Genomic DNA, 23,803 nt, shown 5'->3' with positions numbered 1-23,803 from the left:
CAACCACTGAAAATTTTTGGCTGCAACAAAAATATATCAGTACAACATATTGGTTGCAAACGTCACATTTGATGGAATTTTGATGATATTCGAGAATCTTGACAGCGTGAGATTCAATATTACTGAAAGCACTGCCACAGGTCATGCTTAGAAATTCCATGCTCAATGTTCATTTTGCCGTTAGTTTTGGAGATATCCCCACTCAAAATTACATCAAAATCAGGAACTAAGAGCATTTGATTTTCATCATGAAATGTATCTTATGTTTTGCACATTTTTTTTGTAAATGTACTGTAGTTAAGTTTGACAGATTTTCTTTCAAGAAACCTTGGTACAAAGAGAAAATCCCGAAACTTTGCACTTCCCTGGAGGCTCATGAATATCTAATTGAAGAGAAAAGTGGCACACTATCTTGGCTGATGTCAAAGGTCAAACAGCCCACAAGGCAGCGAAACATTTCTGTGATGCCACTGTGATATATTGACAAATGTCTTGAAATCATCTTGAGTGGTATTTTGGACTGGGTTTGACAGAAATGTACCCGAAGAAAATGTAATTGTTCAAGTCTTAACAGTTCAATTCACGGTTGTTGTCAAGATATTCAATCCATTTTCCTGCCTGCCCGAAAGGAGAAAGGAGATGGCCACTTTCTGGCTGCCTTTTAGTAAAATCTGCTTTCCCAGTATCCTGAAAGCAGCAAAGGAGAATGAACAGTTGTAAAAACAGTTGATCCACTTTCCTCCTTTATTGACAAGCAAAAAGCAGATTGCCACTTTGCAGCTGCCAGCGAACAGAGGAAACGTAAAATCTGCACTTCTGGTAGTGGAAAAGTAGAAAAAGCATTACAATGAAATGTTCATTCTGCTTTTCAGTCAAAGTTGAACCCAATCAGACCCTTATTTTTGCAGTTATAAGCCCTTCAAATGTGCACCTTTAAGATGACTTTACCAAGACATCACCTTCAGTCTACCTATATAACAAGATTGATTACCCAATCAGACTGACAGTTCTTTAGTTACACAAAAAATGAATGTTCATGAGTGTTCGGCTCGTGAATGGAACAGTTCCTCTTTCACCTCATGGAACCATTCTTGTCATTGCACAAATGTGAAACATTCACTATTTGTGTTATACAGTACCCGTTTAAATCCTCTTCTGTTGGGACAAAATGTCCTTGCACCTTAACGTTTCTGGAGTGCCACCCATAGTACTGTACAATGTCAGACTGGTTCCCATCCCCACATTATTTTCCTTTTTCTTATTGGGAATGAAATAAATTGGGGGCAGGAATCAGTCAAGTGAAGTTCTATTCAATGGGTACCATGGAATAGAATAATTCAGTGACATGTGATCAACAATCTATCAATCAGATGACAGGGAAATGCTGACATTGTATGAAGGACATTAAAGTATGCACTATTAAAATGATGTGACCTGCGATGATGTCACGATAACGTGGTCTCAATTTTGGTCTATTACAAATCACCATGTACTTGCGCATAAAAATAATCCCAAAACCTTTCTAGCTATAGGACCTTAAAATATCACCATAAAGATTGTAACATGACATCATCAAAACATCACCCCAACTTTTACTTGTACCACATCCCTCTTGACTGCAACTTTGAAGTTACTTCCAAGGTGGATTTATGATTCTGGAAATATTGACTTGGAAAGAATTCCACTTTGGAGGCAAGTCATGTGACAGGTTTTGATCTCAACATCAGTGGCCATTGCCACGATGCCCCAATGCACGAACAGAAGTGCTCTTTGAGAAAACCTTATTGCACAGCCAAGTTGGCCAAAATGCACTTTACTTAGTGTGGAAATCCATTAAGTCCTACATAGCCATTACTGATGCTGTCAAGTTTTTTATCTGCATTCTTGAAAAGCTTTGACATGGTTTGGTCATACCCAACCACAACCATGACAACAAAACCAAGTAGAAAGGATATAGTTGAGCTTTACTGAAAACCAGTCTACTGTCCGTTTGTCCTGTACATGCATGAACTCATTCATATCTCTTTATCATGTCTATTGCCAGCTTTTTAGCTCCCTGCATGCATTGAGTGGAATGCTTTTTATTACTCAAGTGTCTGAAAATGCACCACTTACATTCTTATTGGAAAATGGTTCTTGTCTTGTGGAAGCATCCCCTGTTGAAATGTTGGACTTCCCTTTGAAAACATCCTACAGAGCCACAATTATTGTTTATTCAAATCAGGTTTCCCCAGTGTTTTGTGTAATAAGAGGTTTACTGGCAAATGGATGTGTCAACTTCCCGCAGTGAATGTAGGGCCAACATATTCATTAACAAAAATATCAATTTCAAGAATAAAATCAATGACACAAAGTCCACTGCTTTTATTCTAAACCAAACAGTCCCTGTAATATGCAAATTTCCTTTGCGCCTTATTTTATTTGCTAAACACTTGATAAATTGTAGCGCGCCCTCTATTCCCATAATGAATTGTGGTGCCGCTGCCATGTTCATTATTTTTCTTGGTGTCATCGATAACGGACATGTCTTCTTGGGTTTTGCAAGTTTCCGTTCTCGCTCCGCCTTCTTGTGGTATCCTGATCAACTGTAACGTATAAACAATAAACTGTAGTTTCTGGATATTTACATTTTATCTCTAAATGTGTAAAATATTTGTCATTTTGTGTGGTATTTTTCTCTCTCTCTTTGTATGTGCATGCTCATAGGTTGCCAACGTTGATTCTACAAAGCCCCATTAATATGGCTTATTGTATGCTGCGCTCCCCTACAGCCACATGCCCATATACAAAATTTTTGTGGACTTTTTCAAGCGCTTAGAAATGAAAGAATTTTCATGATTGGAGGTGCTTGATGTATGCCATACCCATTCAATCAATTAATTCAATGAGACAATCCTCCACTACATAATCTTACCTCATACTTTTTGAGAAATTTTGAGCTCATTTTTGAACTTCATCCTTTCGTGCAGGTTGACGTTGACAGTTCAAATCATTGTGGTGTCAAGGTTTGACCCCCAAGCCGTGACCTCACATTATGCAAATAGAGCACCAGGAGTTGAGATCCAGCGGCTGTTTCCTATTTACCCAGGCCTAAACTGGTCACTGCCATGACTGCCAGTCCATGCCCAGCCCCTGTTGGTTTGGATGTTTGGTTATTGGCGTTGATAGCAAAGGGAATGCATGCGAGAAAACTTGATAAAAAAGCAAACACATCCAAAAACAGATGACAAGTTTGACACCGCAAATCTCGGCACATGCACGTGTTCAGACATATGATGGCCAGTGTTGTAGTACTCGTACTCGGTACTCGTACTCGAGTACCGTTTTCAGAGTACTCATACTCGAACTACAGTTCTTGTACTCGGGCTTCAAAATACTCGGAACTCGACATCCAAAAATTGTACTCGAGCATCAAAGTACTCGTACTCGATTAACAGTACTCGATAAAAAAATCCTTTATGTTAACTTACCACGGCCGTTAAAATAAGGTACAAAAAAATCGACTCCAATGACCCGATATTCGATACGGTTCTGACAAAGAGAAGGCCGGATGTTGGACCATTAACGTATACTACCCATTCGCCGTCTGATTTTTCATCTTTTGGTAAGAGTGCTTATTTTCGTATTTTGTATTTTTGTTCTTTTCTGCCCCTTTTTCTGTGCATTATCTACAGATTTGGGTGTGACCTACCGTTGTTAGTTGTGTATAGCTGTTGAACAGGGCTCACGGGCAGCCCTTTGTTCTCAGTGTGGTGTGTGCACTCAAACAATAATGGCCCACTGTGTTCTGCTGTATGGGCCTGGCCATGGAGTGGGGCTTGGCGGGCTGGCCTGCTCCTTTGTGGTGCAGTTTGCGTTGTCCGAGATTAACGAGCGTGTCAGGGAAAGACCCCGTGGAGTGTATAGGCCGGGGTTGAGCGTGCTATGCCTCAACACTACCCCGGACCTTTATCTACGTGATCGGGGTGAGCGTGCTACATGTATGCCGCAACTCTACCCTTGAGCACCGACAACCACTACTGGAACTGATCGTGTTGAGGGTGCTATGCTGCAACACTACCCTTGATCACTGGTGACTGCTCCATACACCTACCAACGGGGCTGAACGTGCTGTATTACAACACTACTCTTGGTCACGGTTGACCAGAGCATAAAGAGCTGATCCTTTCTCCGTGCTGTAGGTACCAGGTGTCGCTACCTACCACATCCCCGAGCGACTCTACTAACCAATGGCCCAATGAGCTTGTGGGGCTCGCGGGGTGACGGGGTGCCCCGGGTCCCTCACCGGCTTCTGCTCGCCGGGCATCGTCCGTTCAGAAGCTGGGCCAGTCAACCTCCTCCAAGCGGGCAACAGGCTCCACAGCGGGTTTGCCATGCTCCACTGCTTCTGCCACGGGCGAGTCCGCGATACAACACGGGCACAGCCTCTCATTGCATAGGATGATGTTAGCCCTTTTGGACTGCTATGCCGCTGGGGCTTTCATCTGCTGCACCTCATCCGCAGCTCCGGTCTGCCGATGGACTCTGGCCATGGGGCCACTGATCCTGACCCAAGATGCTCCTCGCAGGATACGACCAACCATTTGGAGGACCCCGCCTGGCTGTACCTCCAATGGTCCCGGCCTCCGGCTCCCCTGCCCTGGTGAAGGCTAAGAAGCGCAAGACCAGGGCATCTCCTTTGGCTTCTTCCTAGTACAAGGCTAAGAAGAAACGCTGCTCTGATCCGGATCCAACCCGGTGGATGGCGACCCTCCAGTCCCTCTTGGAGGACTTAACCCCTCTGGCCTGCAAGATAGACCCCAAGCCTCAGCCAGCAGTGACGGCACCCGACCCGGATCCCCTTCCGGCCATCCCTCCTACCTCCCAAGCGGTGTTCTCAGAGGTTGAAGTGGTCTCTGTTGTCCAGCCCGACCTGTTCCCCAGCGGGACCCGGCTTCGGATCATGTCCCAGATCGTGGTGACTCTGTCCATTCGGAACACCATTCGCCTTTCCCCTCTGCGGGCCTTCTACCGCTCTCTTCCTAGGATGATGACATTGACTCTATTGCTGGCCTGACTCAACTCGAGGGCTGCCTTCTCCGCCTTGAGTGTGACATGATCCACGGTCTTGGGCTCCCGTTGTCAGACCCTACACCTGCAGAGCAAGGACAAACTTTGTTTAAGCATCACCCTTTGCACCTCAAGTCGGCTGAGCCCGTCTTCCCGGAGATTTCCCTGGATCGCTCCTGTGTGGAGATGATGAATGCTCTTGCAAAGGCTTAGGGCTGGTGCGCAAGTCCTCTTAGGGCTTAATACTGCTTTCTCCAGGAGGACATCTCTCGCTTCCTGTCAGCTCCGATATCCTGGATGCTGTCAGAGACAATATTTCGTCCGATTCCGGCAAACGCAACACCTTCTGGGATAAGGACAGGGCCAACTTCAACTCAGTTCACCGTCGCCTGGGTATGGCTTCTCGCTTTGGCCTCCGATGTTCAGCCTTCCTCTTCCTCCTCTCGTAATATATTGCCTGGGTCTCTTCGGTCTCACCTGATTTTTATGGCCCTTGCCCTGTGTAGGTTTGATGAGGGACTTAACTCCGTCTTTGAACAGTTCATCTGCATTTAACTTCTGGCCACTTCCAGCCGTGGAGCCAACACGGTGGACGCCATGTACATTCCCTATGAGTCAGTCAAGAACAAACTGCTGGATCTGCCGCTTCTCGGAGACAACTTGTTCGTCAGGAAATTTACCGAGGTCCTTGAGTCAGAGGTAAAGCATATGGAGACCGCCAAGAAAATCTCACTCTGTGAACCCGCTGCTCCTCTATGCCAGTAGCCACTGCTGCCACTGAGACGACAGGCAGGTCTGCCCCCATCTTCAGGCCACTTCTTTAGTGCCAGCTCTGGTCAGCAACTCGGCCATCAGACCCCCATTGAATTCTGCTCCCCGACCACTATTAAAAGATTCCAGCCATGTCCTACTGGCCGCGGGTTCACACCCTGCGTCCCCGGTCCCTTCGGGGGATTGCGCTGGTGACCACTCCCTTTTGCCTTTGGCAGCCACTGATCCTAAACCCGTCTGCGGTCATCTGAGCAATTTCATCGGCTTCTGGTTGGAAATCACTGCGAACAACTGGGTCCTCGCCACCATTGCCCATGGCTACACCCGCGAATTCATGAGCTCCCCAAGTACATATACATATCTTGCTTTGTATCTTGCCAAGTTCTGACCCAGTTGGGTATTAAAGTTCATTTGATATTACTTGCAAAGAATTCAACTTTGAGGGTATTTCCTTGACTTGTGATGATATCATCATGATTTTCTTTGTTCCAGAAGTATATGTATCTACCCATTCAGGTCTTTGCTTGGTGTAACTTTAATGATAATACTAATTTTCAAAGGGCCCTGTACAGAAAAACTCTACAACTTGAACAGGAGGGAGAAGAATTAGGAGAAGACAAAATGTACTTTTTATTTTTATTTTCTTAAAATATTTGTTAAACGATGTCTATGTATGAATTTAAATTTCTCAGTTGTCCCTTATTGTCTGATGTTTTCACTTGATTATGACTGTAATTCATAAGTAACATTTGTGTAACTACATTGTTTTTGTTGTTTGTCTGTTGGGCTGTCTGTCTGTCTTGCATCTTAACCACTTGCTGCCGGGGGACCTGTTTTCAAGCACATAAGCTTTATACATGAAGCCGGGGAGCCCGAAACCGGGACAAAAGAGCTGGGCCTTGTATCAGAAGACAGTGCTTGGCACAAAAGACTGAGCTGCTGAGCATTACCGACATTTTTTCACTCTCAATTGTGGAGATAATCCAGCCTTGTTTGAAACAGTATACCATGGTTTTGGGCTTTTAGTGCGAGCGGATTACCACCGGGGACAAAAGCATGCCACCACCGCAGCGATGAGCCACACAGCACCGCTGCACGCTAATCTGGCCCCTATTGAAAAGAGGTCAGCAGCAGCGCACTGTGTCAGGTTCATGAACAAAAGAAAGTTATATAACGCCACATAATCTGGGCTCTTTTTACAAGGCTGCAGGCCTGGCTGAAATACTTGGGCGTCATTAGATGTTGTCCGTTAGGCTACAGTGGCCACCAGACAGTGATGTAGTGGGTGGGTGTAAACAGCCATTTATAATTGAAATGATGAATTTTTGAAGATTTTTGAAAACTGAAAATCTTGAAATTCGCCCCTATGTGTGCACTGCATTTTTCAAATCATCTGGCAGCATGTGGTTAAGTCAATGAAAGCACAAGACAAGTGTGTATGATTCCCACAGAAAAAGTGACCCCTCAGATTAGTGTTGTCTGTATGAACTCCAGTATACAGGTCGTTATGACTTTATTGCCTTTCAAAGGTAGCAGCAGTTTAAGTTTTCAAACACACTTTGCACTTGTCAGTTTACGAAAACTTGTTGACATTCCTTTTAGGTTAACTGTATTATAAAGTACACTTTTTTTAAACATTCAAAATTGTCCATGCTTTCCTGGACAACTTAGGGTTCTGTTGCTGTGATGTCATTGATGGAAAAATGGTTCATTGCTTGAGTTTTTCTGGTAAAATTGTGAACCCAGAATTTACTCACTGAAACCTGTTCTGTAAATGGGTTGCATCACAGACTCACTGGCTTATTGCTATTTACTTTAATGAGAGAAGAAAATTCAGACCACCAGCATATTAAACATTAAGCAGTTTTTTTTCATAAACAATTGTAACATTGCAGTGTTCATCCCAAGATGAAAACACACTTTTGCTCATGGCTATGGAAATATTTTACCAGGCAGTAAGATACCCTTTTATAATAATAAAACAGAAATTGAAATTAAGGTTTATTGGGAACGGTGCATTTTGTCTTAACTTGCATTGCAGTTACCCTTTAACCTCAGAAGTTTCTTAAGTTTGAGGTCCAGTTCATTGAACCAGGGCTGCCTTTCTTTTTTTTTTTTTTTAGACCTTATCAAAGAAATCCTGCTGATGGACGATAAGATTAAGAAGCTTGCGGAGGAGTTGCAAGAAGAGAAAAGCATTCTCCTGATGGGGAGGGGCTTCAACTTTGCCACTTGTCTGGAAGGGGCATTGGTAGGTCAGGAGGGAGTCAGATCTCTCAACCTGTTTACTGCATGGTGTTGGATTTTAGATCTTGGAATCTTGTTTTCAAAATCATCTGGATAGGTGAGAGTTAAGGGTGCACCAAGGGGTTATGGGTACAGAACAGATCCTACCCACTTTCTGCCTGAACATATGTGCTAGAGTGTTTAAATTCTAAGTCCATGAAATAATCAACAAAGTTATCCACATTCTTTCACCCTGGTGTAACTGCAGAAAATCAAGGAGTTGTGCTACCTCCACTCAGAGGGTATTCTGGCTGGTGAATTAAAACACGGTCCATTGGCTCTAGTGGATGAAGACATGCCTGTCATTCTCATTGCAATGAAAGATGGAACCTACACGGTGAGAGTTGGATTCAGTCCTTATTGGCTGACTCTCAAATGAGAGGGGATCTTTCTTTAAATGCATCATTTGTTATAAAATCTTTGTCTTGTGTACCAACAACAAAGTTGACTGTAAAATTTGCCTGTTACTTAACGGTACAGTCCACCATTTTTCTTCAGTGCATTATGTTTCTTTAAGGCAACAAAATTACTCAAAATCTAAAGGAAAGTGCCTACAAACCTGACAAAGTTTCAGCTCAGCGAATACTGTTTATTTCGTGATAAACAGTATTGTAGGATTTCAATATCAGACCAAAAGTTGCTGAGTCAGGTTTTGAATTGCACCTGAATTCAGTGTCGGAGACATGCTCTCACATTCATTTAAATGCAGTTATGCAATGTCACACACAAAGCCAACAAATTAGACTAACTGCAATGCATGTGTGTGTCGTTTCAATGCTTGCACGCACTTCTATTGGCAATTTTCCAAAAATGCATCTTTAGACGTATCATTGGAAATGGCCTCTTTCTTTAAAACCACAGTTTGCCGGAAGGAATAATTTCAGAGGGAGTTTAGTCCCATAACTGCCGTATTCTATATAGCTGTGTTTTCAGTTCAGATTTTTCCTATCCTTGGATCAATAGAGGGCAGAGCCTTGTGTCTTTATAAAAGTTTTCAAAAAAGAGAGTGGGCATTTCACGAACTGTAAAAGGTTATTATTTAGGCATGGTTACATCAATGTTTTTGAGGGGGGCAATGACAATTCTCCTCTTATAAGGAAGAGCAAATTCCCTTCTTTGGCCTCCACCTTCCTGCATGCTACTCACCAGTGATACATGTACCATATAATTCATACCAAACTAATGCAAGTGGGTTTCATATGGGCATGAGAATCCTCTGTGGTTTTAGACTTTCACTTCCATAATTATCGTGCAGAGTCTGGTGAGTAGTACTGGCTGTTGTGGGCATGATGTGATTTTTAGCAGTCTGCCCTTGGGCACACGGACATTTGCATATGCTATGCACTGTTAAGTGCTTTCTTTAGTTCAATACGTAACCCTGGGTTCACCTTTCAAACAAGCAGGAACCAAAACATCGGTTAATTTGAAATAGAACCAAGCAGAAAATTTGTGATTTGTGGGCACTGTACAAACCCTGGTTTGTTCTAAATTTGATGAATCCTTGAAAAGACTGTCTCTCAGGCTGTGTAGGGGAAAGATGGCCGTCCTCAGTGGGTGGCTTCGAAGGGGGAATGCCGGTCCTTCGTGGGTGGCTTCGAAGGGAGAATGCCGGTCCTTCGTGGGTGGCTGAGAAGGAGCTGTCCTTCAGGCCAGTAAGATTTTTAAGTCGGTACTATCAAAATGAGCGCCAAGGTATGGAATGCCAAAGAAGCAAAAACATTGATTGTTCTGACAATGATCAATCATTCTTCAACATCGATCGATTGATCCACTGCATCGATTGATCGATCCACAACATCAATCAATCGGTCTCCTATGTTGATCGATCGGAATTTATTCGATTGTTCTCTTTTGATCGATGAAAAAAAGGGCGATGGAAAAAGAATTATGAAAAAATAGCAATGTTAAAACAGTGATGACGAAAGAGTGATGGAGAGGGATGAAGGACGATCAGTGGAGAGGGAGCGATGGAGAGAGAGCGATGAAGGACGATCAGCGGAGAGGGAGCAATGGAGAGAGAGCGATGAAGGACGATCAGCGGAGAGGGAGCGATGGAGAGAGAGCGATGAAGGATGATCGGCGGAGAGGGAGCAATGGAGAGAGAGCGATGAAGGACGATCAGCGGAGAGGGAGCAATGGAGAGAGAGCGATGAAGGATGATCGGCGGAGAGGGAGCGATGGAGAGAGAGCGATGAAGGATGATCAGCGGAGAGGGAGCGATGGAGAGAGAGCGATGAAGGACAATCAGTGGAGAGGGAGCGATGGAGAGAGAGCGATGAAGGACGATCAGCGGAGAGGGAGCGATGGAGAGAGAGCGATGAAGGATGATCGGCGGAGAGGGAGCGATGGAGAGAGAGCGATGAAGGACGATCGGCGGAGAGGGAGCGATGGAGAGAGAGCGATGAAGGACGATCGGCGGAGAGGGGGCGATGGAGAGAGAGCGATGAAGGATGATCGGCGGAGAGGGAGCGATGGAGAGAGAGCGATGAAGGACGATCCGTGGAGAGGGAGCGATGGAGAGAGAGCGATGAAGGACGATCAACGGAGAGGGAGCGATGGAGAGAGAGCGATGAAGGACGATCAGCGGAGAGGGAGCGATGGAGAGAGAGCGATGAAGGACGATCAGCGGAGAGGGAGCGATGGAGAGAGAGCGATGAAGGACGATCAGCGGAGAGGGAGCGATGGAGAGAGAGCGATGAAGGACGATCAGCGGAGAGGGAGCAATGGAGAGAGAGCGATGAAGGACGATCAGCGGAGAGGGAGCGATTGAGAGAGAGCGATGAAGGATGATCAGCGGAGAGGGAGCGATGGAGAGAGAGCGATGAAGGACGATCAGCGGAGAGGGAGCAATGGAGAGAGAGCGATGAAGGATGATCGACGGAGAGGGAGCGATGGAGAGAGAGCGATGAAGGACGATCAGCGGAGAGGGAGTGATGGAGAGAGAGCGATGAAGGACGATCCGTGGAGAGGGAGCGATGGAGAGAGAGCGATGAAGGATGATCAGCGGAGAGGGAGCGATGGAGAGAGAGCGATGAAGGACGATCGACGGAGAGGGAGCGATGACGAAGGTCGATGAAATTACATCGATGTCCACAGCCCAGAAGTCTAGAAGAGAGAGCCGTATGGGCCATGCCATAATTAAAAACTCTTACAACAGTACAATATTCTTTGAACAAAACTTACTATTGGGCCAAGCTAACGTGAGAATGAGACTTTATTATAAGGCAACAAACCTGCTTGCACAACTTCATCTGCAAGGTGCAAAATGCATGTACATGTACATGGACAAGTACCCTCTGGCACAAGGACAATTCTGTCTACTGCAAAACTTTAGTATGAGACATTGACTGTGTCTTATTTAAACTACATGTAAATAAGAATGTTCACATAGTAAATAATAGAGGCAAAACTTAAAGAGTTAATCTTGGTAAAGTTTCCAAACCACTGAACCAGTCCAAACTATGATGACTTCATAAATTGCATAATAACTAAGATAATTGTACTGTTGCAACTTCTCAGCTCAATCAGTAATATAACATCACTGTATTTAGATACAGTGTCTTATCAAAATCCCGAAGACAATAACCAGAATATTTTGTTGGAGAATTCATGGCATCAACAGACTTTACTGTACCAAACACACTTTACATGTATCTGAATCGAACAAAGGAAAAGTCAATTTTAACTATTCACATGAAAGGTTATGCTGAGGGAAAAGTTACTTTCATGGAAAAGCTTACCTGGAATAGAGAGCCAATAGGAATCAGACATGAATGAAGTTGATGATGCTTCAGAACCTGTTGAGGAGGTTGACGTAGAAACCTCGGATGAAGACAGTTCAGAATTGGAAGTCAATGCCACCTACCAAGATTGGCTGGCTGAAGCCAGAGAAACAAATACGGAGATGTGGGATGAAGGCATGGATGAAGATCAAGGCAAACAGGAAGACCCTCTGGCCAGTCAAACAAGACTTTTTTGACAACCATAAGGAGTTTCTGTCAAGTACCTACAGTTGAAGGATAATGAATCTCATCAGGACATTGTGGTGATCTCGAAGGAAAACTTGATAAAGGCATGAAAGTAAACAAAGCCTTGAATAGGGTTATGCCTAAACATGCTGTTAAATTTGACGTACTGTTTGAGCTCAATGACGAAGAGGAAAGTAACTACAAGATAGTAATAATTACAGACAAATGGTTCCACAAAGAAATGAGTACATGTAGTGCCTCTGATATAAAATATAATAAATCACTAGTTCAAAGGATTAAGAAATTCAGCCAAGGCTAACCGGGTCTTCTTTCTGTATTAATCAGATCTCGGTAACCATAGTAAGCCTAACGTAACACCGTTAGCATGTGCCCGCCCTCTCTCGTTTAGTGTCCAAGGATTAAGTCAGACCTACGCTCACTCCCAAGTACACACTAGTCACCACACAGTGTCCCATACAGCCCTCCAAAAGATTATCCCTCGTTACATGTACCTGGCACCACATACTGTCCATTATTTGTCCAAAGGATTATCCATATCATTGGTGGCATGTACGGCCCTTTGTCTACGCTTTATTGTTTCCTGCCCCTTGATTACTTCAGGGCATCCCTGTAGGCCAGTCGGTATTTTTCCATGACATCATGCACTATACGACTCATCGTCTCATGGCCATCATTTAATAAGAAAGGTCAAACTGTACCAACATATTTACCCCATGATATGCCTTATTCATATTTATCCATACACATTAATATAACAGGTCAATCAATCTTATCCCTTATTCCTATGCCCACACGAGGTCAAACCGTAGCATAATTTTTTACCCTACCCTCATTCCTATTCCTATTTTATGATTTCTATACATATTTATGCGACCATTTCCAAAGGTTAAACTGTCCTATATTTAAAGGTTACAGTGTCCCAGACTGACCCCTCCCCACAACTCTTGTGATTCAGGGCAAGCTTTTCCATAGCGAACACCATCTCTGGAATGGACTGGCTATCCATTGAGAACAGTGTGTTGTTGAAAGGTGTCTCTTATGTAACTAAGCAGTTGTTTGCCCCGAATCATGAGGTATAACAACAATGTTTTTAGTATGGAGAATGCAAATTGTTATGTTCACGTGAATTTAAAGAACTTAGTGTACCAGATTTTATTCCAGTTTCATTCACAAAAGGCTTATTGTGATGATGTTAGATGCCAGTAGGCTCGAAGAACATCTTTTCCTGTGTCTTGCATGTTTGTATATTCTTTCAACTTGTAACTAACATTGTGAGGATGTTTTGTGTTGAACTTGGAAGTGTAAGATTGTCTGCAAGTGTCTGTTGTACATGTATTTGACCTTTTAAGCGCTATTTACCTTCATTTTGGCCAATTTCATGCTACATGTACCGCCTAAGGTGGCTCAATACCTTAGGTGAAAGAGTAGAAGCTGTCAATATGAAAATATAAATAAGGAAATGAAAAATGGAATCAAGAATAGCAAAGTAGAAAATTCCTTTCCCAGATAATTGACAAGTGACAAAAGCTGCACAGTCAGACATGTGACATACCTTTAGATTTAAATAAGCAAATCATACAAGAGTTTGTTGATTTCCATGCACTTAATCAGGGAATTGTTCAAAGTCTGATCTGGAACTGGGAAAGTGACTGTAATGTGAATGTAATCACAGTTTTAGGAAACTCTTCAGAGCACTCATTTAGAGTGACCACCTAATCTTTTGAGCATTATTTGAGCCTTTTTGAGCAGGCATTTTTGTAAAATGTGTCCAGTTTGCTAATTTAACCTTGCTTCATAATGTATTGAAACTCTGCAACTTCTCAGCTGTGTATTATTGGAAGTCAAAACCATATTTCATTTCAGATTAATTTTTTTTTCTTACAGAAGTGCCAGAATGCCCTTCATGAAGTCCTGGCAAGGAAAGTATGTACCTGAATAATGTTTCTCTTTTTCATGCTTCTTTTTAACAGACTAACATCAATGTTCGTAACACTAAATGTAATTTTTTGTGTGTTATCATTTTCTGTTTGTGAAAGTAGCTCCTATGTGTACATGCATCTCTTTTACAAACATGTAGATGGTGGGTTTCCTGTTAAAGGGTTCCAGAAATAGAAAACATTTAGTTCACATGAAGTATTTCAAAATAACAATAAATAGGTAAACATTTCGAAAACGTCATAAATTTAATGTTTACCCCATTAATTATGATTGCACGCTTGCAATAGACCACGTTGTGTTTGATGTAGCTTGGCCAACAGGGCAAACGCTGTTTCAGTTCAGGAAATACATGGTAGGACTGTGTCTTTTAATTTCTACCTTGAACTGAGACAGTTCAGGTTAATGCCTGTGGGCCAAACTACAGTCATTTGCAAAAGTTTAAGACCACCTTGAATTTTATTGGTATTTCTGTCATTGGGCCTGCATTATATGGTCTCACTGAATGATTACTTAACATTAGGCTGTTAACTGGTCAAATCATGGAAATGTAGTCAAAAATGTTAAACCAAGGTTCCAAGGTTACACATTAAAAATAAACATAAGTTGCCATGGTTGATTGGTTTAAGTTTTGTTATCCTTCAGGTTAATGCATTTTCTATGGGTGGTCATAAACCTTTGCAAATGACTGTACATGAAACACAATACAGTATATTGCATGCGATACTGCATGTACTGTGCACTATGTACATATACAGTGTACATGCATCGTTCTGGTGATTACGTCATCCAATCAGCCTCAGAGCACGAATGGCCAAAAGGAGATTTTTTGTGGGCAGGGAAACGCAGGAACTTTTTATTCATTTGGGGGTCACAATTAATGGGGTAAACATTAAATTTATGATGTTTGTGAAATGGTTATGTATTTATTGTCATTTTGAAATACTTCATGTGAACCCTACACAGTCAATAGAAACGTTATCTTTAATACCATAAAGTAAAGTTGTATTAGCCATTTTGTTACAATACACACAATCACAGTGGCGTCTTTGCATGGGAGTAGTGCTCACAACAACAATGACATTCAGGTTTTGTCTCAGCTGCTGTCTCTGTCTCCATTAAGGGGGGGTATTAGTGCATATCCGTTGCACTGAACTCATAAAAGGGGTGCTTTTTCCTCTGCAGTGTCGGCCCATTGTCATCTGTGACAAGACAGACATAGAGATGCAGAGAGTGTCATCCCGATCCATCGGCATCCCTGGTTGCGTGGACTGCCTACAAGGGATCCTGAGTGTAATCCCCTTACAACTACTGGCATTCCACATTGCTGTTTTGCGTGGCTTTGATGTAAGCATAAACTAAGTGTTACCTTTTGAATATGATTTGGTACTTTTATCTACGTAAATTGCTCATTTTTTTGGTACTTTCCACTTTAACACTATACTGCACACTCGATCAAAGTTCTGTCCCCTCTGAGAACATTGACTTCTAATGTTACGCGTTCCTCAATGTCATCCACGTCCCGAGGTGGAGTAATGTACGCTTTGACCTAAGATGACCCCACAAGAAAAATTCAAGAGGGGTTAAGTCCGATGACCTGGGGGGCCATCCCATATCACGGTTTAGGGCAATTATTTGTTCTCCGAACAGTTCTGTGAGGCGGTCTGTTACAGTTCTCTGTCTGTGGGCCAGGGCGCCATCCTGCTCACCAGGCTCTCTGAAATTGGCCGTTTCTGTTGCAACGATAATGTGGCAGTTGGTCAAGGACAGGAACAGTGTCCTCGTTCAGCATCTGCAAATAATCCTCACTTTCCATGCTATGGTGGAAGAAAAAAGGGCCAATGATTGAGCCATTGCCTCCCAAAACCTATCCACACAGTCAGCTTGTACCTTGTATAACGTTGATAGTGAAAATCAAGGGGAGCATGTTCACGAGGGCAGTACTCTCAGATATTGTGTTTACTGCTGCATTAAGGGTAAAGCCTGATTCACCCGCAATGATAAGATTGTCCAAGAATCGTGAGGGTTAGGCAAGGAGCCATCCGCAGAAGCACAGTCATCGCTGTTGATCCCTAGGTAGAAGTTTGTGTCACCTAACCATCTGATAGATATGAAAGTGAAGGTCCAAACGAGTTATTCTGTTGAAAGTGGATAATGGTAGCCCAAGACTATTGCTTTGGCTGCTGATTGTCTGAACTCTCCCTTCTCCCGCCTGTTGGTGCTCAACAAGACGATTTCAGACAGCTTTGATATTCGCAAGAGATCTGCCAGTTCTTCGATGTCCAGATTTTCCCTTATGCAGATTATGACTTGTTCCCGTTGTTCTGTACGTCTGTACGTCTTTGGAAACTGTTGTCTTCGGGCCTCGCACGTTTGGGAATTCCTGACGGAACCTCTGGAGGACTTCCCCAACACTGTTGATATGATGGTATTCTGTTACCATGGAAGATCACTGTTTGGGGGGGGGGAATGGCCTAATGATCTTTGGGAGTTTGCTTCCAATACAGAAGTGAGGGAACAGTGCACCCAGGGCCCACAAATTTATCCCATTTGCTGGGAATTCATAATGATGTAACAACTGAAATGTGTCAATGGATGTGCTGAGCTCAAGAAAGTGCAAACACATGGTGTTACACCATTCTGGGGACATCCATTCAAAGGGTTAAAGCAATTTTCCTGACAATTTTTGAGGAAACTTGAGGGCATACCTAACATTGCTTCTCATAGTCTCAGATCCTATTTTCTTCCCAGCACTTTTCCTTACAAAGCAGATGTATCGCAATTTACCTACATATAAGTAGCCTGTGCTCACTCATGCGTGACATGTTAGAGTATGTGCAGTTGCACAAAAGGGACCATTTTCTATCAACCTATGGAAAAGGATTTCAAAAAATTATAAAATATACATTTTGGGGAAATTTTTCAAAGTGGGACTTTTTCGGATACACCCTGTAGAGAGTTGTGTAGGGGGTTAGAAGCCCAGAGTCAGCAAACTTTTACTTAGACACAAATATGAGAGGGTGCCACCGTTCACTGTCCAGTAGAGAGATTAATCAAATTTCAAAATTTCTTAACAATAACATTTGAGGAAAAGCTAAAATCTTAACAATAACTATAGACAAATAATTCATAACCACTCCTCACAACCAGAAATTTTAAAGCCACTTCCTTATCTTGCAATTCATCCACTACCTCTTGGGTACTAGGTTGAAATTTTTGCAGTTGTCCATAAACATGCAGTTACCCTGATAGTTTTGCATGTAACTGCAGTTCATGAGACAGTTTACTCAGTTAAGCAGAGTGTGCCTGTCTTCAATAAAAGGATGCTTTCTTACTTCTCGATGATATGGTGCTTCAGAAAAATTTGCTTGTGCATAGCTCTCAGTTATTTATGCGATCAGTTGGATGTGATGATGTGCTGTGTTTTTTCTTTCATTTTTAAAAATTCCAATCCCCCAAACAGGAACCTGTTATTAAATCCTCTCTTTGCCTTCATTTTTCTCTCATCTACAGGTTGACTGCCCACGTAATTTGGCGAAGTCTGTCACTGTGGAATGAAATTTCTCATTGGTGCAGTTTCCAAGGGATTCTGTACAGTTTGTTTTCGTGACATCAGATTTCCCTTTTGCCCTATTCGGTTTTTGGTTTGTTTTTGTTTTAGCAAGTATTTAAAGTATTTGTTACATGACAGTAATTCAGCTTTCATGTTTCTGTTTGCATGCACTTACATTCCACAAGGCATGAGTAGTATCAGTCAAAAAGGCATTCCCAGTCCCAGACGGATGCAGGATTAGATACAGTTGTATTTGACAATGCCAAGTAGGCAGTGCGTCCCACAGTTCTGTGGCTCACAGGTATATAAAGCAGGGGGCTGGGCCTCACAGGACAGTGGGGCTGTGCTATCTTGCTGTTCCTTCAGTCTAATTCTTATCATTTTCTTATGATTTGGAGAGAGCAGTGGCCATGCATTTGATAAACAGACTTAATATTTTAGCCTGGTTCTGCAAGGAACATTTTAAGATTCTTTATCAATTCATTTTAAATCTAAATGTTTTATGTGGACATGTGAAACCTAAGGTGTATGTGTTCAGTTGTTATTTACCAATTGTACATTTATGCCATCAATGGTTATGGATTGCTATTAGATGTATGGAACATATATTCCATCTGCGAACTACATTTACACAACTTCATGCATGTATTTAATATTAATAACTCATAAACCAAACAGCATACTCCAGGTCAGTTCTGTGGGTGCTGTTATGTACTTGTTTCTGTCATATACATGGTGTCACCGATTTTGTTAGTGAGCTCAGCATTGTCTAGTTTTAAAAGTTTTTAGTGTCTTAGTGAATATTGAAAGAGTATTGACATTAAGTGTTGCAGACGTCCATGTTTTGAAAGGAACATATGTATACAAAAAACAGTACTGTAGTCGAGACCATGTCAAAACCAAAACAAAACCAACACAAAACATTTCATTCATTTTAATTTAATCATTTAAACAATTAACTTCAATTAATTTATTCATTATCCCAGCATGAAACTATTTTTCTCGCTTTGTACCAAATTAAACATACAATGGATCAAAACAGAAATTAAAAGTAAAGATATAAATGTAAAAAGGATAAAACATCCATTAGAAGTACAAATTAGTAGAAATATTACACCAGATATCGATAAACCTCCTAAATGTCACAAAATAGGCCACATCGAGGAATACCTGGGGACATTGGAGAGAGAACGAGGCCAGGCAGAAATAAGATGGGGAGTTAACAGTTTAAGAGGAGGACACACACGCACACACAAAGTACAAGAATATAAGGAAATGAAATGTACATAACAAGGGAAGGAAACAGAGGAAGTTATAGGATTGAAACAAGGCATGGAAATGAGCAAAGAGAAACAACAAGAAGAGAGAGGGATACACAGTAGATGAATGGCAATGGGCAACAAATAAAATGATGATAAATAAATAAATAAATAAATAATAAACTAAAAGACGCGTAAATGAGAGCAGAGGGGGAGGCAGGGGAAAACATTAATGGAAGGCATTTCAAACAAAAATACCTCGAGTATCGCCACACCAAAAATAGCAAAAAGGCAAGTGATATGACGAAACTGTGGTTAAAACAAGAATTTGCATTAGGTACCGCTGACAGACGATAAAGATTTGTATTGGATTAGGGGTGACGTTATTTGCCAGACATACTATAAACAAAAATATGTGAAGTGGGTGAGTATTATTATTGATCTCAAATATTGGACAGTAACACCAATTATTATTTCTGGCAGATTTAATGTTTCTATTGTTTTGTCAACATTATCTACCGGTAGACCATTTACCCACGTAATACAGGACAACATAACAGACACTTTGATAAACTATCCAAAGAACTACAAAAATGCATTCCATTGTCATTCATCATCCTGTTACTTCAGATTGGGCTTTTGACTTGTCATGTGACTGGTCTTGTGTCATGCTGTCATGGTCTCAATTGCAGTACAATGCATTTTATTTTTGCATCCATACATTTCATCTCTCCTCAGACATTGCACCAGATTATGAATGACCATCTTTGCTTAAAGTAGCCTGCTAGTATAGTCCAGGGTTGAATGATACAGTAGGCACTGAAACATTGGGGGGCTCAAGAAAAACTTGGGAGCCCCCTAAAAATACCAGAGTGTGCTTTGAAACTCAAACTCACAGAATTGTTTTAATTTGAGAGTCTGTATCTGCATTTTTATTGTTTGAAACGCTTCCAACAAGCTAGCCCAGTGTAACGTATAACATCAACATAAATTACATAAGTTCCTGTGCTTCGAAAATCAGTGGTGGTGACGCTCACTGAATATGAATCTGTGGTTGAACCTGACTTCAGAGGTCAGCAATACATAATCAGTTTGTTGGAGCTGTTGGTAGTAAGTTTACAGTATACGAACTTTGAAAGTTTTTTTTTCTGTTGTATGTTTGGTTGATCTTTCTTTTATTGTTTAAACGCAGAGAATGAAGCATTTAGGTTTGTCCATTGTGGTCACGTCAGTTAGGAAAGACACGGGGCTATATTTAAAAGCACATTTACAACTCATTGGGCATATGCATTCAGTTTGGTATTGCTGTTCCTGAGATTAAGAACGAAGTACATGCATGTATTATTATTTCTGACATCCTAGCTTGGGTTGGTTTTTCCCTCTTCCAAAGAGTATGTCCATTGCTGCTTTTGTGAGCTGGTTTCTTTGGCCATGGAGGAAAGATACAAAGAGTTTGAATTGGCCGGTCTACAACATTTGGCCAATTACCGCTTTCTGGCATGCCCGAAATGTCCATATCCAGAGCGCAGGATCAGGAGCGTTTCCTAACGCATCATTTGTTTCGCAGTCATGAGACCCTTTTATACCCAATGATCATCGCCGCAATTTTTCGCTGGTAATCTGCATCCTTAAAACTTTGTGTACTGAAGTATAGGACATTGAATAGTGTTGATTCGTTGGAGCTTGGTATGCTCTCTCAACAATATCAGATTTAATGTCTTCTGCAGTTGCTTGTGTTAGGGCGTGTTCGCTAAATGCTCATGTGCTGTTGCATGTATCGCCCTTTTCGAACGCTTTCTTTTGGAGCTATGTTTGGGAAAAATAGCCAGTTTATTACCTTTGTGTATTATTGGAATCATATTTATTACTGCATTTATACAAAGGCATATTTCATAAGATCACATTATCACTTCTTTTGATGAAATAGCGCATTTTGTTCATGAACTCAGCTTTTCAGTGGTGGTCAACATGTTTGCATCGTAGCCAAATTCGTACCAAGTTTTTAAAAAGTGATGCTTTGGAGGAATAAAATAAAATTACAAACACTGCATGGATATTTGAACAGCGTATTAAAATAAAAGTTCGTTCACGATGGCAAAGGTAGGTCTAACGTTAGGGATTTTTCTCTTTCTATTTCCTGGTTACAGCGATAAGTTTTCAATTTGAAGCAAAGCACCAGTATAACTAGAATATTACTGGCCCCACTTGTCTGGCTAAGATGCGGGAGTAACCGGGCATCTTTGGAATGATTTCTGTTATTCGTCTGACTGGTCGGCGACGATCATTGGGCACTTTGAAGTGCCAGAGTTGTAACTCCTCCTGTGTCTTTTCTCCATTCTTTGATATGCTGACTGATGTTAAACAGTGTAGCATCTTTACTATCAGAAATAGTATCAGAATTAGCCCCCCCACCCCTAATAACCCTTAGAGCCAACATCAAATATTTCCAGTTCTGAAAATGGTGATAATTCTGGAAGAATGTGCAGTATATAACTAAGGTTTCCCTTTAAAAAGTGCCTTTTGGGTACTTAATTATTTTTGCCCTTCAGCAGTGGGATTTATATGATCGCCGGGTGTCCGAGTATGCAAGAAAGTAATGAAAAAGCTTACTCGGGTGGAACCTGAACCCACGACGTCTTAACAGGCGTCTTATCCACTCAATCACCGAGCTTGCTGATCAGCTGGCTCGTTCGAGTCTTTTTAAATTGTTGACACTGTAGTCACGGTCCCACTCTGAAAATGGGAGTAAACGATGATTTAAAAAATTACTTCGGTAGAGGGCAGAACCAAATGCTAAATTTGCCTTTCTGTGACGCAAAATTCCACCAACAGTAAGTGAAAACTGTCAAAATAGTCTTGACGGGAGTGTTTCATTGAAACTTTATCGTCTGTGATAAATCAATGTTTTTATTGTGTATCTGCTTTAGTACTCCTGTCCAAAACCGCACCCTCTATACATTTCTAGGTATTTTTTAAGAACTTTATCTTTTAAAAAGCGCTTCAGTACCCTTTTCATTATTGTTTTTATTGGAGCAGAAGAACTCCCTGTAGTATAATACATTCCAGAAATGTATTCACTGACATTCGAGAAATTTGATATTTTGAACTTCAAACAAAGTTGTTCATGGTCTAAGGTTCCGGTCAAAGCCAAATTCCACGATATGAAAATGTCTCTTTGATCTTTCAGTGACTGCATTGTATTCATACTATTGCCAGATTCAAGGGGGCTAACGGGAGCCATACCCCCGGATAGGTTCTTTGGGGTAGTAATTACAAAAAGACGATTTGTTGAGAGAGTTTTTCATTTACCTTCCAGCCCAAAACATGTAAAAAGGCTTTTCTCAAAAGGTTATAAAAAGTCGTGTGAAGAAATTGCAATGTTTTTGTTCCCCCCTCCCCCAAAAAATCAACCCCCACAAAAGAATTGATTTAGGTTCCACCAAGGTGCACACAATCACAATAATTATGTTAGAAATAGTTTCAGTTGTCGCCCAGCGCCGAACAGGGTGCTGGGAAGGGCTGATGGCTTTGCATTGTGTTGGTTAAATTTTGCACGACCTGTGACCTCGAGGTTATCACAATGTTAGCGAAGCGTTATTTAAATTTTTGGTTCAAGTGCCAAAGCATATGAAGTAAATCTATAGTAAAGATTGCGGTAACACCATGTATTTATCTCTTCTTTGAGTATGTGTGGTTCTGAGAAGAACCGGGGAATAACTCGACGTTTCGAACAGTGTACTCTGTCCGTCTTCAGGAGACATAGAGCACCCCCCGCGCTTGTGTTGGTTATTGTTATACTGGTATCTCAGGAATTCTTTTCAGACATCTAGGGTGACAGTAGGCTGGAGTGTGTATGGGGATTGGATTTGTGGGGGGTGGGTACCCCTCTGTTCCATTTCGTGCCTGGTATATGGCAAAGTGTAGACTATTATGATGAAACATGGCCTTGGAACAATGACAGTGTGTTGATGTATCTTCTTACAAAGCGTCACTGATCACGTGTCTTTGGGCGGTATATTCAAATCATTGGTTATCTGGATGAATTTTGGATGAACGAATAAAGTGTAGTGAGAATACTTTCAGCAGTGAGGAAGAAAAAGAAAAGAATATCGAATTGATAACCGGCACTTGCGTAACACATTGAGCGCCTGGCATAAAATTACCCACAGTTCATTTATTCATTCATTACTTTTTCCACATCACATAACAATAATGTCATTATAAACATGAATATTGTGACAAGACAGAGGGCGCTAGTCACTAGGCGTGGTGCGAAGTTATAGATGGCGCTCTGCTCAGTAACAGGCAGATGCTAGGGGTGCAGTGTCCCAATTCAAGGAAAATTCTCCGCCAGGCTCAGGCGCACAAAAAGTACCCCCCCCAGAGATTGTTTCAAAAAGAGGGGTCTGTTTGGGCCAAGAAATGGTGGGATTGTGTCAATATGGCCCAGGATCATCTCTGTAGATTCAGGGGCACCCATTTTGGGGCAAAGCAGACAAAAATGGGATTGAAAATTAGTCAGAAGAGCCCGAGGAAGGTGAGGAATGTCATTTGAAAAATAGCCGCTGGGAGGCTCGGCAACATTCACTTTTTGGAGGGTGAGTTTGTTTTGGGCGGATAATTAAACAATTCATTTGTTGACCAACTAAAAATTGAAAATCAAATAAAACCTGAAGGACCAAACAACACGTGTTTTGTTTGAGAGGCCTCAGGGACTTCAGTTGCCTACCATGGGGCTCCAAACTTGGTTGATTGTACACTATTTTCAATGGATCTTGAATTGGTTCAGTGCACCCTATACTAGGGGTGCATTCCACCAAATCGTATTTCTGCGCGCGAGCTCATTAATATTTTGTGATCCCACGGCATTTTTACAATAAGACAAGCCATAATTAAGGGGCATCGTAGAAATATTTCTATACATCCCGAATTTGGGACTGATAGTTCCGCAATTTTGGTCT

At 41.9% G+C, this 23,803-nt stretch overlaps 1 protein-coding gene across 1 annotated transcript in view; it reads left to right on the top strand.

Moving 5' to 3' along the window:
* The window catches only part of LOC110985274 (glutamine--fructose-6-phosphate aminotransferase [isomerizing] 1-like), a 93,681-nt gene extending 70,881 nt beyond the window's left edge, over nt 1-22,800 (top strand). The window contains exons 14-18 of the mRNA XM_022246587.2: nt 7,944-8,071; nt 8,315-8,443; nt 13,980-14,018; nt 15,216-15,377; nt 17,544-22,800. Of these exons, the coding sequence (XP_022102279.1) occupies nt 7,944-8,071; nt 8,315-8,443; nt 13,980-14,018; nt 15,216-15,377; nt 17,544-17,588 (503 nt within the window). The 3' untranslated portion in view covers nt 17,589-22,800. The remainder of the gene's footprint in view (nt 1-7,943; nt 8,072-8,314; nt 8,444-13,979; nt 14,019-15,215; nt 15,378-17,543) is intronic.
* The last annotated feature ends 1,003 nt before the right edge of the window (nt 22,801-23,803 follow it).

The sequence above is a fragment of the Acanthaster planci genome, linkage group LG19, assembly GCF_054643075.1.
Source record: "Acanthaster planci isolate LZ-2023a linkage group LG19, COTS_SCS, whole genome shotgun sequence".
Taxonomy (NCBI): domain Eukaryota; kingdom Metazoa; phylum Echinodermata; class Asteroidea; order Valvatida; family Acanthasteridae; genus Acanthaster; species Acanthaster planci.
The sequence above is the reverse complement of the archived record's forward strand: the minus strand, read 5'-3'. Positions and strand labels throughout refer to the sequence as shown.